Genomic DNA, 12,946 nt, shown 5'->3' on the forward strand with positions numbered 1-12,946 from the left:
GAATGCCATGATATGGCAGCCCAAACCATCACTGATCCACCTGCATGCTTCACTGTGGGCATGCAACAGTCTGGGTGGTACAGTTCTTTGGGGCTTCTCCACACCGTAACTCTCCCAGATGTGGGGAAAACAGTAAAGGTGGACTCATCAGAGAACAATACATGTTTCACATTGTCCACAGCCCAAGATTTGTGCTCCTTGCACCATTGAAACCGACATTCGGCATTGGCATGAGTGACCAAAGGTTTGGCTATTGCAGCCCGGCCGTGTATATTGACCCTTTGGAGCTCTCGACGGACAGTTCTGGTGGAAACAGGAGAGTTGAGGTGCACATTTAATTCTGCCGTGATTTGGGCAGCCGTGGTTTTATGTTTTTTGGATACAATCCAGGTTAGCACCCGAACATCCCTTTCAGACAGCTTCCTCTTGCGTCCACAGTTAATCCTGTTGGATGTGGTTCGTCCTTCTTGGTGGTATGCTGACATTACCCTGGATACCGTGGCTCTTGATACATCACAAAGACTTGCTGTCTTGGTCACAGATGCGCCAGCAAGATGTGCACCAACAATTTGTCCTTCGTTTTGTTTCTAGCCTTGTCATCTTGGCAGCTATTCACATTCCCTCAGTTCTCTACAGCCTGGTCCACACCTGAATTCCATCTCCCCTGATTTCCTATCACTCATTCACATTGGTCAATACTCCATTTCCCTCTGTTCATAAGTTCTCTGTTCTTGTTTGTTCCTCGCTGGTTCCTTCCGTTCGAATCCCTGTTCATATCTCCGTTCACCTATCTTTGTCTATGTACTTTGCCTACTATGTTCCTGCAGTATCAACTTTGTAGGTTTTTGGATTTCTTGTATCTGCAGTGATTCTGCTACGTTCTTGCTACATTGGAGAACCTTTGGATTATTCTTTAAATAAAGTAAGAAGACTCCTTTAAACATGCTGCTGCCGAGCTCTTGTCTGTGCTTTGGTCACTCTAAACCTCAGAACACAACACTCTCTTAGATTCTGTAAGTTCTTGCATTTTACATCTATAACTCCTGCCATCAGGTGATGAGCATTCATTTCTCTCATCCTGAGAACCCCATTTATTCTGTTCTTTGTGAGATCTTTTCTTGCTGCTTATTTTGGCTATATTTTTAGAGTTATGACTTCTGTTTTTTAATTAAAGCTTTTTTTAAAATCTGCTTTAAACCTACCTACATCAAGCCTGCATGTACATCAGAATCAGAATCAGAATCAGAAAAGCTTTATTGCCAAGTACGTTTTTGGACATACACCACAGCCTGATATATAGTACTTTGATAACCCACCAAACTGCATTTAAAACAGTGCTTGCCAACATCCATACCTCAATAAGACCGTCTTTTTATTTTTCAGCCAGCTTGCTGTTTGCAATGTTGGAAGACACACATTGGACCCATAACCAGACATTACTAGAGGATAATTCTTGCTAGTCTTGTTATGCCAATATCTATTAGCTAAACATGTAAAGTTAAGCTTACCTCTCCCACATATAACATGCTGCCATCAAGAATCAACCACCAGAGCCTATAGCTCTCAGCTTTGTTAAAACCAGGGGTGCCCAAGTCCTGTCCTCAAGAGCTACTATACTGCAACTTTTAGATGCATCACCTCTTCAACATACCCAAGTGATATGGCTGAATTCCCTCATCAGCATGTCATTCAGCTCTGCAGAGGCCTGGTGACAAGCCATTCATTTGATTTAAGTTGCAAGATAGTAGCTTTTAATGACTGGAGTTGGACATCTTCGGTTAAAATCATTTTGTTTATCTGTGACTCCACCTTTTAATGCCAGTCGTGTACTGTAATTATTGTAATAAACTTCTAGCTTCTAGTATTATTTTAGGTTGTATAGAGGTCCTAAATGCAGGCATGCTGGAGGCAAAAAAAACAAACCCAGGAAATCAAAAACTCATCCACTTATCATGTTACTTTAAGGAGGTGCCCTGAAATGGCACTCAACAAAGCCCAGAGGTTTATATTTAGGGAGGGATGAATAGTAAAACACAACGGGTAAGTTAATTAGCACTGGAGACAAGTGCTAAGTATTTTAATTTGCCATTTTACAATAACAAGAAGATTGAAATATTTAAAGCCACAGTAAAACAGTGGAATACCAAATAAGGACTTTATCAATACACAAACACTGATTAAAAAAGACCCAAAGCTGTGACAGCCATCATAGAAAAATAGTATTCTTATAACATGCAAAAAGCTTTGGAGTGTATTTCTATGCTCTAAAATAATTTAATTCAATTCAGTTTAATTTATATACCGCCAATTCACAACACATTTCATCTCGAGGCACTTTACAAAGTCAGTTCAATTGAATCATACAGATTTCAAGTCAGGTACATACATTTCAATTAATCCTAACTATCAAATAGTGCGTCAGATTCAGTTTATTATTCACATTAGTTAAAAGTTGTTCTACCTAAGGAAACCCAACAGATTGCATCAAGTCAGTGACTTGCAGCATTCACTGCTCCTGGATGAGCGTTTAGAGACAGTGGACAGTTGCTTGCCTTGACTTTGCAGCAATCCCTCATACGGAACATGCATGTAGCAATAGTGGAGAGGAAAAACTCCCTTTTAGCAGGAAGAAACCTCCAGCAGAACCAGGCTCAGTGTGAGCGGCCATCTGCCACGACCGACTGGGGGTTTGAGAGAACAGAGCAGAGACACAAAACGAACACAGAAGCACTGATCCAGGAGTACTTTCTATGGGAAAGAAAAGTAAATGTTAATGGATGTAGCTCCTTTAGTGGCTTCATCTAAGAGTGAAAGACAGCTCAGCCGATGAACTCTGAGCCAGTTTTGAAGTCTATAGTATGAAAGAGATTACATAGAGTTAGTCATAGTAGAAGCTCAGCCAGTAGCTATGTCTAGGAGAGACGGGGTTAAACACTGAAAGAAAGGGCCAAGTGTATCATCTGTATAGGGGAGCATTAAGTTGTTGTCAGTAGCAGATTAACCAAGGTGCCACAACTAAATACAGAGCTAGGTCAGATTTAGCTTCTAGAAAGAGAAAAAACAGTGAGATAACATAAGAGTTAAAAGCTGAAATAACAGTAAATAAGGAGAAATTGGAGAGTAGTATGAGAATGTAGCAGAGAGAGTGAAAGTGGCCATCATGTTCTGCTGGTCAGCACAAACTCCTACCACCTGAGCTCAGGTGGTTGGAGTTCATCCTGTGACCAGTGGGTTGCCAGTTTGAACCCCCGCTCTGTCCGTCTCAGTCATTGTGTCCTTGGGCAAGACACTTTACCCAACTTGCCTGCTGATGGTGGTCAGAGGGCTTGGTGGCACCTGTGTATGGCAGCCTCACTTCTGTCAGTCTGCCCCAGGGCAGCTGTGGTGACATTGTAGCTCACCACTGTCAGCGTGTGAATGTGTGAATGAATGGTTGAATGACTAATTGTAGTGTAAGGTGCGCTATACAAGTTCAGGCCATTTACCATCATGTCCTCCAGCAGTCTAAGCCATTAGCAGCATACCTACAGAGAAAGCTTAGGATGACCTAAGCCACTCTAACTTTAAGCTTTATCAAACAGCAACGTTTTAAGCCTAGCCTTAAAAGTAGACAGGGTGTCTGCCTCACAGACTAAAACTCCACACGAGAGGAGCCTGATAAATAAAAGATAACTAAAAGATCTGCCTCCCATTCAACTTCTTGAGACTCTAAGAACTACCAGTAAACCTGCAGTCTGAGGACAAAGTGCTCTGTTAGGAATATATGGAACAATCAGATCTCTGATGTATTATGGAGCTAGATCATTAAGGTTTATATGTGAGAAGGATATCTTAAATTCTATTCTGGTTTTAACAGGAAGCCAATGAAGGGAAGCTATAGTAGAAATATGATCTCTCTTTAATTTTCAGAGTTCTTGCTGCAGCTTTTGGATCAGCTGAAGGCTTTAACTGCATTTTGTGGACATCCTGATAGTAAAGAATTACAATAGTCCAGCCTTAAAGTAACAAATACATGGACTAGTTTTTCAGCGTCACTCCTGGACAGGATATTTCTAATTTTGGCAATGTTCCGGAGATGAACGAAGGAAATCCTAGAGACTTGTTTAATATGGGATTTAAACAACATATCCTGATCAAAAATTACACCATGGTTTTTTACTTTATTACCAGAGGTCAATTTAATGCCGTCCACATTAATTGACTGACTAAGCAATTTCTTTTTCAAAGATTCCAGTCCAAAGACGACAACTTCTGTCTTGTCTGAAAAATAAAGGATATAAGGCAGCTCATTGCAAATCTGGTCACTTCTAAATGTGATCAAAGCACAGTTATAGGTATGTAGAGGTCAGTTTGTCTTATGCACCTTTTTCTTTGTGAATCGTAATAGATGTGTTCTTCTTAATTGCTTGCATATCAGCCGGCATTTTCTGTTGCGCTTCAATTAGCATCAGCAGTTCTATTTCCACTAAAGGATCAGCACGAAAAAGGTTCTGAAACCTGATATAACTCAAAGGGTAGGAAAATATTTGTCCTCTGTAATGTGGCCCTTTGAATGATACAAAGTCTTAGTCTTGCGAGTTTGATGAGTTTTGTTATAACAGCCTGGGTCCCATTTCAATCTGCAGATTTCCAAAAAAAGGGGATTTAATTATCTCAACATCGCTGCTTTATGGGCTTGTGCCTGGTGGTGCTATGTCTGTCCATAAGCCTTCTGCCGTCAGGCATTCTAACTGTCATCAACTTCGCTGACTCAAACAAGGAGAGACTTTGTTTGGACAGAGCATGTTAGAAACTAAATTTGTTGGTACAATCATGCAGGTGTTAATTTGTTTACACTAATGAGCAATTTACATTGAATTGGGACATTGCAAAAAACATCATTGTGATATACCTGTTTCTGTGTCAGTAAGGCTCAAATTATATACCTTATTCATTTCATGGATACCCAAGGGCCAATTCCATTGAGTAATGAATAATACGGCAGACTGGGATGATTCTCTCACCCTATTTTCCCTCGTTGCATGAACCTGTAATAAATTTCACACCAATGCCATATGGTAGGAAGTCAAGTGTGGGATTCAGTATACTGTGTTATTTATTTATTTCCCAGGTGTTCCTTTTCTGTTAGTGATTTATGTGTTATTGTGTATGATCTGCTGCTGGGATCTATGACACTGGGTGCAGAGGGTTTTTGGAAGAAAGCCCAGACTGAAACGAAGCAACGATCTAATGTTTCAGATTCAGCAGCATTATAAGCTCCATCCACAAGCGCTTAAGTTTTGTATTTTTATTTGCAGGAGAGGAAGGCTCAGGCAAATTCCAGTTTACAGAAAAAGATTAAAAATAGAAGTAACCAGAAAGAAGTATAATGAAGGAATGGAAGTATTTTGCAAGTTTTTGCAAGAAGAACAAAATATCTGCATTTAAAAGATACCCATTAATGAGTTTTTGTGTGTGATTTTTGAATGCTTTTTTAGTTGTATTCATTATAAATAGGAATTTGCTAGAGTTTGTTCAAGCTGTATTATTTGCACCTTGTGAACATAGAATAGCTGTAAACAATTGGACAAAGGGAAACAAAGGCAAATTATTATGCCCAGAGTGGAGGATGACTATTTTGTCCTTAGATCAATCTGTAAAAATGTTTTGCTTGGTGAAAAACCAAAATATCAAACACAAAATAATTTATAAATAAAATAAACCCACCTACCTTTACAGCACCATCAACAATTATTGGCATCCCTGCTAAATACGTGTAAAAAAGGCGTTAATTAAAATGTTGTTAGAAAAATTGAATGACCCCATTGAATGACAATTCAGTGCTGTACATGAAAAAAAGAGAAAGAGACATAATAGGAAAATAACTTTACAGTGGCATAAAGGTAATTAAATAACTAATGAACACAAATATTTAAATAAAATAAAAATGAGTAATTTAAATAAGATGATAATAAAAAATGAAAATGAAAAATTACTGACAAAATTATTGATAAGAAAATGAAAGGAAAGTTGGACTGAAAACTTAACTTAAATTTAAAACAACCTAGGGTTTCAGCGCTTTAACTGTTTTATGGGAGTTTATTCCAGATCAGTGGAGCATAAAAAGTAAATGATGCTTCTCCATGTTTGGTTCTGGTTCTAGGTATGCCAAGTACAGTATATTTGTAAGGTAACCTTGGGGCTTCAGCTAGCTGCTCTTTTCACAGATTTTTTAGTTTCAAGCTTTTAATCATTGCAATTTAGATGTGGGTGGATTTGGGTTTTGGTAAGTAAATAGTGCCCCTTTTCCACTGGCTCGTTTGTGCCCTACTCGGCTCGTTTCGTTTCGTACTGGTATCTAGTTTTTTGGTCCCTGACCCTGAGCAGGTCCATCAGGGCTGATTCGGAACTACATGTGACGTAAACAGACTGCTGTTCTCTGATTGGCCATAGGACCAGGAGAAATGAGATGGTCTTTGCTGAGATAGTGCAGCGAAAAGTTAAACACAAGAGCGACTACAATAATATTAAGGACCACAATGGCCGCAGTGGGTCAAATCAAAATATAATTTTACTATTTACAAATCATGAACCATGACTGAAAGGCTGGAAGAAAAGGGACACATCAACTTTCTGAATTACACGCAGCCAGGGCGCTGTATTTAACATCTTAAATCAGCTGATCACATGTAAAATCAGTTGTTGAGATGCACAAACATTTCCCTCAAAACACACAAAACAACCACCATAAAACAGCGTGTTTGGTTCAGAAATGTATTCACGGTCCATAAGCGAACCACCATCTGCAGGAGGAGGGAGCAGGCAGAGAGCAGCTGCCCGTTATCAGACTACCAACGTCGGAGAATCTGCGGAGCATGAATATCCAACCTAACACTAACTTCACCGCAATCAGAAGTCCGTAGTTTTGCTCTTTAAAGACCTAGTTCTTGTTATCAAAAACTTCCTAAAAAAGCCCAAAATTGTAACTTTTTCAGACAAACTTTGGAGCTTCACTGGTTCTGCTCTTCCCAACCCTCCTCACTTCAGAACCCCTGAGCCTTATTTTAGTTTTGGCTGAGCTGTGTTCTAGATAATTATCCCAGTGGATAATTTTTTACATGAAAAAACATAAGACATTCTGGCATATACAGTAATACAAACTATATTTGTATTTTGTTTATTTATGTTTTTATTTTCTATTTATTTATTAATTTTTATCATTTCACGCAGGCTACCTTAATGTGACAATGTCACAGAGTAACATTAATGAAGCTGTCAAACCTCCAGCCATCAGTGGGTCAATGGAAACAAAACTGGTACCATACAGAGTAGAGTGAAACCGAGTAGAGCGGAGCCACGCCACCTAAAACGAGCCAGTGGAAAAGGGGCATGATGTATTTTCCTGCCTTATGGAGATCAACAGATGTTTGGCTTGAATGAGATGTTCTCTTGCCATTCATATTTTGTAGAGGGGCCTAGAGAAAAGGCTTTCATGTTGGGTATTATTTAAACCGTAGGTTAAAAGAGACTTATAGATTACTAATTAAAACTTTTAGGTTTTTTTTTCAGGTTTAATGGCATTTTACTTTTTCAACATCAGGGTTATCACATCCATACACTTCATATAAGATGTTGTTGTGCATGTATTTTCAAGAAAATAGATGAAATTAGATGAAAATTTAAATAATAGTTCCAGATATCTGTCAGTGTCAGGTAGTAGATATAAAGATTCTTTGTTCATCTTTCTCTGGATGTTAGGTGTCCTTCAACTTTAGTTGTGAAATAACGCTGTTACATCACCTTACAATGCATTTAACACTTCAACATGCTCAGTTTGATCACCACATAAGCCAGCTTGCCAGAGATTATTTTGGAAATATCTGCATGATCACATGAGTGCCACAGATCTCAAACAACATGAATGCTGATGCAGAATCAATGGATCTGAAATTCGAATTTCACAGCAATGACTTAAAAATAAAATCACTTAACCTCACACTAAACTGTACAGATGGTTTACTCACTCAATACTCAATACTATGTGAAATACAGGCCTGGAGGTAGGGACACCCACCAGAGCCTAGCGCAGCCCCCGTGGCCTCCAGGATGTGGCCTGAGCACCAACACAGACAAAACCAAGGCACGCAGCCCCCTGCTGGGTCCCTGCATGGTGCCTTCAGATACCCCCAGGCCATCCCCACACCCCCAGTCCCCCCCACACCAGCTGTAGTGACGGGGTGGGAGCCAGGGATGTATGCCATGCCCCCCTAGCTTTACACCCCCATCACACCACCACCACCACCACATTGGGTAATGTGAAGTTTTGTGATGAATGCAGATGTGTATATCAAAAGTACTTGAAAACACTAGCACAACTGACAAGATAGAGAACGCCGTGAAAGGAGCTTTAGTTACCAGAAGATCCTTTCAGTGACTAAGCTTTAGACTCTGTTATCCTGGTTGTTTGAAAATTAAGCAACTCCTTTTTAGGTTAAAAAACCATGAAAGGATAATGCTGCCTTCTACTAAAGCATTTAGGATTATCATAAGCTTGCTGGCTAAGCATCTGAAAAGAAACGTGTCTATTCACTCTAAATAGCATTTGTCAAGACACGTTTTTGCACAAAACATTTTAGTGGTGATCACAGCATAATTTTCCAATCACAAGCCAAAACCTTGTTAGCTTTAATACAAAAACGCTGTAAAATAATATTTTGCTTTTCAAAAGCTACATAATTATTGACCTAATATATTGTATGTAACAGTTCCTTAATTTTTAAAACTAGCTTCAATAAATGATATAAATACTAACAATACAATTTTTTTGCTTTTTCAATTCATTTCTGCTAAATATATATAAGTAAGCACCTCTCCTAAAGCTTTGCTCTTTAACAGTAGGTATTTTACTGCAAGCTGAAACAACTCTCTCTTTCAAGAGCTATGTGATGAGTGAAGTTTCTAAGCTCGTGGCTGACATTAAATTGTGAAATATCTTCTCTCTCAACAGACAAAGCTACGATGGTCTGGAGAAGAAGCTAAAAGAAGTTTTCAGTGAACGAAGCAGCATCTTGCATCAGCTTTCAAAGACATCAAAGGAACTGGAGAGCATAAAAGGCAACCTTCAGGTGAGAAACATACTGCTTCTCTATAAAATTGTGCATCATGTTTTAACTGTGAGTTTTGAACAATGGGTCATTTGTTTTTTTTATAATTCTGCTGTAAACCAACTGATTATCATTAAATAAGTACATTGTGATGTTTTAAATTCAGCAAACACACCATTATTACATTTAAAGTGTTAAAAAATGCAGTAGCTGAAACAAATATGAATAATGTGTGTGTGTAAACAAATGTGAACATAAATGAAAATATTTGTTTTTGAGCTACAACATGATTTCTCTGCAGTGCATTATTCAGAATCATCTTTCAAGTGGGGCTTTTAATTTAGTTAATACAAATTTAGCTTCCTTCCAAGGCTCTCTTTTTAAAGAAGTAGTCACTGATTGTCATGATCTTTAGATTTTATTGGATATTCGAAATTTGTTGGTGTTCTGTTATGTTTGGTCTTGATTTGTTTGTTGTTGTTTACTTCAGCTCTGCATTGTGTACACTTCATTACTTGTTTTATTCTATCAGAGGGGTCCGCCTTGTGTCCTGTGTTCAGTTTAGATGCTTCAGTTATCTCTTTGGATTTTGGCTGGTTCATTAAGATGTCTGTTGCTGCTGCTTTCTTGACTACAGATTGCCATGTCAGCATCTGCTTGCTCTTCCTGCAGTATTCACCTGCATTAAATTTCCCAATCAGCTCTTCCAGTTACTATGTTCCTCAGCTTCACTCCTTGTCAGGGGAGCTCCACCACAGTGTAAGAATTAATTGTCTAAATTGACATGCTTTGAAACACTTTCATTTTAAATTGTCTGTCAGAACTGTCACCCATTTTCTAGGTTAATAAAATACATAAACAATTGGCTTATTTCGTCAGACAGATGTTTTTTTTTCAGTAATTAATTGTAAAAAGTGATATAGTTATGACACTCAGTATTTTATTTAAGTCAGTTTATTTTAAATATGGCTTACAGATAATTAATACCCCAAATAAATTAGGGTTAACCTTTTTATTTTCACTGTCTAAACCTGTATCAAACAAATATTTGTTCTGTTTTTGTCGGGCTTGCCAAACCTATTTCTATTTCCTAAATAGTATGAGATTGTTTTAGACAACTCTTCAACTTTTCTTTGTTTTTAATAAAATTGCCTTCAAGGTGTATAGCTTGGGTCAAACATTTAAGGTATTTTCAAGTTTCTCACAATAGTTTATTTTGGCCCATTCCTCCTAACAGAACTCCTGTAACCAAATCAGATGCCTTGCTCAAAAACACCTTTTCAACTCTGCCCACAAATTTATTCTAGAACTGAAATCATGGCTTTAGGATGGCCACTCTAAAACCTTGAAGTTGCTGCCCTAAAGCTGTTTTGTATCTAATTTGGCAACATGATGAGGCTCATTGTTCATTTGTAAGACCCATTTGTGAACAAGGTTTAACTTTCTTACTGATGTCTTACGATGTTGCTTTAATATTTCCACATGGTGTTCTTTACTCATGATGCTATATATTTTCTGAAGTAAAACAGATGCTGCCACTCTTGTACTTCATAGTTATATTAGTATTTGAATAGTTGAACCTTCAGGCACCTGGAAATTGATAAACTGGACTTGTGCAGGTCCAAAATTCTCTTCCTGATTTTGATTTTTTTAATAAGGATGACAAGGAAGCAGTCTCTTTCAGGTGTTGTCTTAAAAACATCTGCAGGAGTACCTGCATTTAACTCATAGGTTATGAGTTACACAAGTGGGAGATGTCTAAATTATGGTATCATCATCTGCGCTTTCCCGAGTTGTTAAAGTCGGAGTAATTTTAGTATAGGCCATGAAAACGTCTGACTTTTAGGGAAGTAAAATAAAATCTCTCAAATATTTTTGCTGGGGACCTGCTTAGGGTACCTTGTCTCTTGCCTAATATCAGCTGGAGCTAGGCACCTGGAATCCTGCCAAGACAAGTGGGTATAGACGATGGATGGATGGATGGATGGATGGATGGATGGATGGATTGATGGATGGATGGAAACCTGACAAAAGGAAGACAATGATTATGTCTCAGATACAAACAGCAATTCTGCAAAAAAAAGCAAAAAAAAAGACTGAATAAAAACTGGAAGATTGATATCTTAATTACAAAAAAGAAGTTGGTTCAGTGATAAAAGGACCTTGGACACTTTAACATTGCTCAGTATTCAGATTTTAAAGTGTTTTGATAATTTTTAATAATATTAACACAATATCTCAAACGAGGGCATTACGCAACAAAAGCTGCTATTCATTTTAGGTTAAATTAATTACGAGAAGTAAATGGATACTTATTTACACATAAGTTATTTGAATTATTTCAAATTTTTTCAGTCACATAATTCAAAACAGCAATGTTCATGCAAACGACCTTCCTACCTTGATATGTTGGTATTGGTTGACATCCTTTTTTCTTTGTATGCAACACAGTCTTCATTGTAATCTGTTTTACAGCTTTCTCACTGTTGATGTTTTAAGATTTTCAGACAAAATTAGTACCCGACCAAAAAAAGTCATAAATTTCCCTTAAAATTATATACATTTCCACCTCTGCTGTGAGTTTTTCATATGTCTGTTAAATGTTTGTTAAAGCTCAGATGGTCTTGCCAGCCTCATACCTGAGACAGGCTTTGAAGTGTGTTCACTCCAGGCAGGCAAAAGCTGGCATTCATCTTTGCCCTGGGCCCCGCTCCAGCATGTTGGGCAGGGCAAAGGTTGGGTTAACCCACTTAAATTAGTGGGTTGTGGAACAAATCTTTTCTTCGGGGCCAAGGAACCATCTCCATAAACATCATTAACTTTAAAAAGAAAATTAATGTCAGCAGAATAAAGGTAGGCTTCTACAAAAGACACTTGAGCAAGTGCTTAGCTTTTTAACAAGTTGCCCTATAGGTTCAGGTCAGCAACCCCAATAATTAAACGTTGTGTGACAAGGGGGTTTGTACTTGGCAGCATGCTCCCATGATGCTGTTAAAAAGTTAACTCTGTGTTCAAAGCAGTTCTTGTGGTGTTTAGTGTTATCAGCATTAAAAATTATGACTGAGCTTTATCAACCTGTTATGTAGATGAAACAAGTTTGATGATTTTGTTCATCAATGACATGCAGTGCATCTAGTATTTATATTATAGTATTGGTTATGGAAGGTGATTTAGAGTTTACTTGTTTACTAGTGATCTTACCTGCAGAGAAATACTGAACTTTGACCAGTATTATTAAAGACTAAAAGGTATTCATGAAGACATGGTGGTCTTTCCTAAGAAACTGAAGAACTGCTCTAAATTTTGTAAATTACTTTGTATTGTTTAGGTGTTAGTGAGTGTTATGGTTTGGCTTTGTTTTGTATTTGCATTTTAAACCTTGCACAATATTATTTTTATTTTTATTTAACTAAAAGCATGTGTAAAGGCAAACACTACAAATCAGCCTAACTTCTGAGGTACATTGTTTAAACTCAACAGTTGTCCCTTTCCAAATAAACTGATAAACTAAACTGTCTTCAACAAAACCAAAAAAAAAATAACAGTCAGACAGTCAGAGACTACAAATCTCCGGCACACAAAGTACGGTCACTGAAGCCATAGAAGAAAAATAATTACCAATAATTAATGGATTCTTCCATGGACTAAGATACACCTTGGGTAAAAAAAATCATAAGAAGATGCCAGCTGCTAGATGGACAGACAAACAAAGTTAACTAAAAAAACATAACCTCCTTGGTGGAGGCAATGAGCAAATTGTTGTGCTTATTTTGAAATGTGACTTAAAAGTTCAAATTCAAGCATGATTTTCCAAGGATTGTAAAAATCAATAAGACTTGTCTACTTGGCAGGTTGTTTTTTTA

General features: G+C 37.8%; 1 protein-coding gene across 2 annotated transcripts in view; it reads left to right on the forward strand.

Moving 5' to 3' along the window:
• luzp2 (leucine zipper protein 2) overlaps positions 1 to 12,946 on the forward strand; it is a 257,629-nt gene that overhangs the window by 110,109 nt on the left and 134,574 nt on the right. For both annotated transcript variants that reach the window (XM_047363183.1, XM_047363182.1), the window contains exon 2: positions 8,987 to 9,104. In XM_047363183.1, coding sequence (XP_047219139.1) covers positions 8,987 to 9,104 — 118 coding nt within the window. The remainder of the gene's footprint in view (positions 1 to 8,986; positions 9,105 to 12,946) is intronic.

The sequence above is a fragment of the Girardinichthys multiradiatus genome, chromosome 4, assembly GCF_021462225.1.
Source record: "Girardinichthys multiradiatus isolate DD_20200921_A chromosome 4, DD_fGirMul_XY1, whole genome shotgun sequence".
Lineage (NCBI taxonomy): Eukaryota > Metazoa > Chordata > Actinopteri > Cyprinodontiformes > Goodeidae > Girardinichthys > Girardinichthys multiradiatus.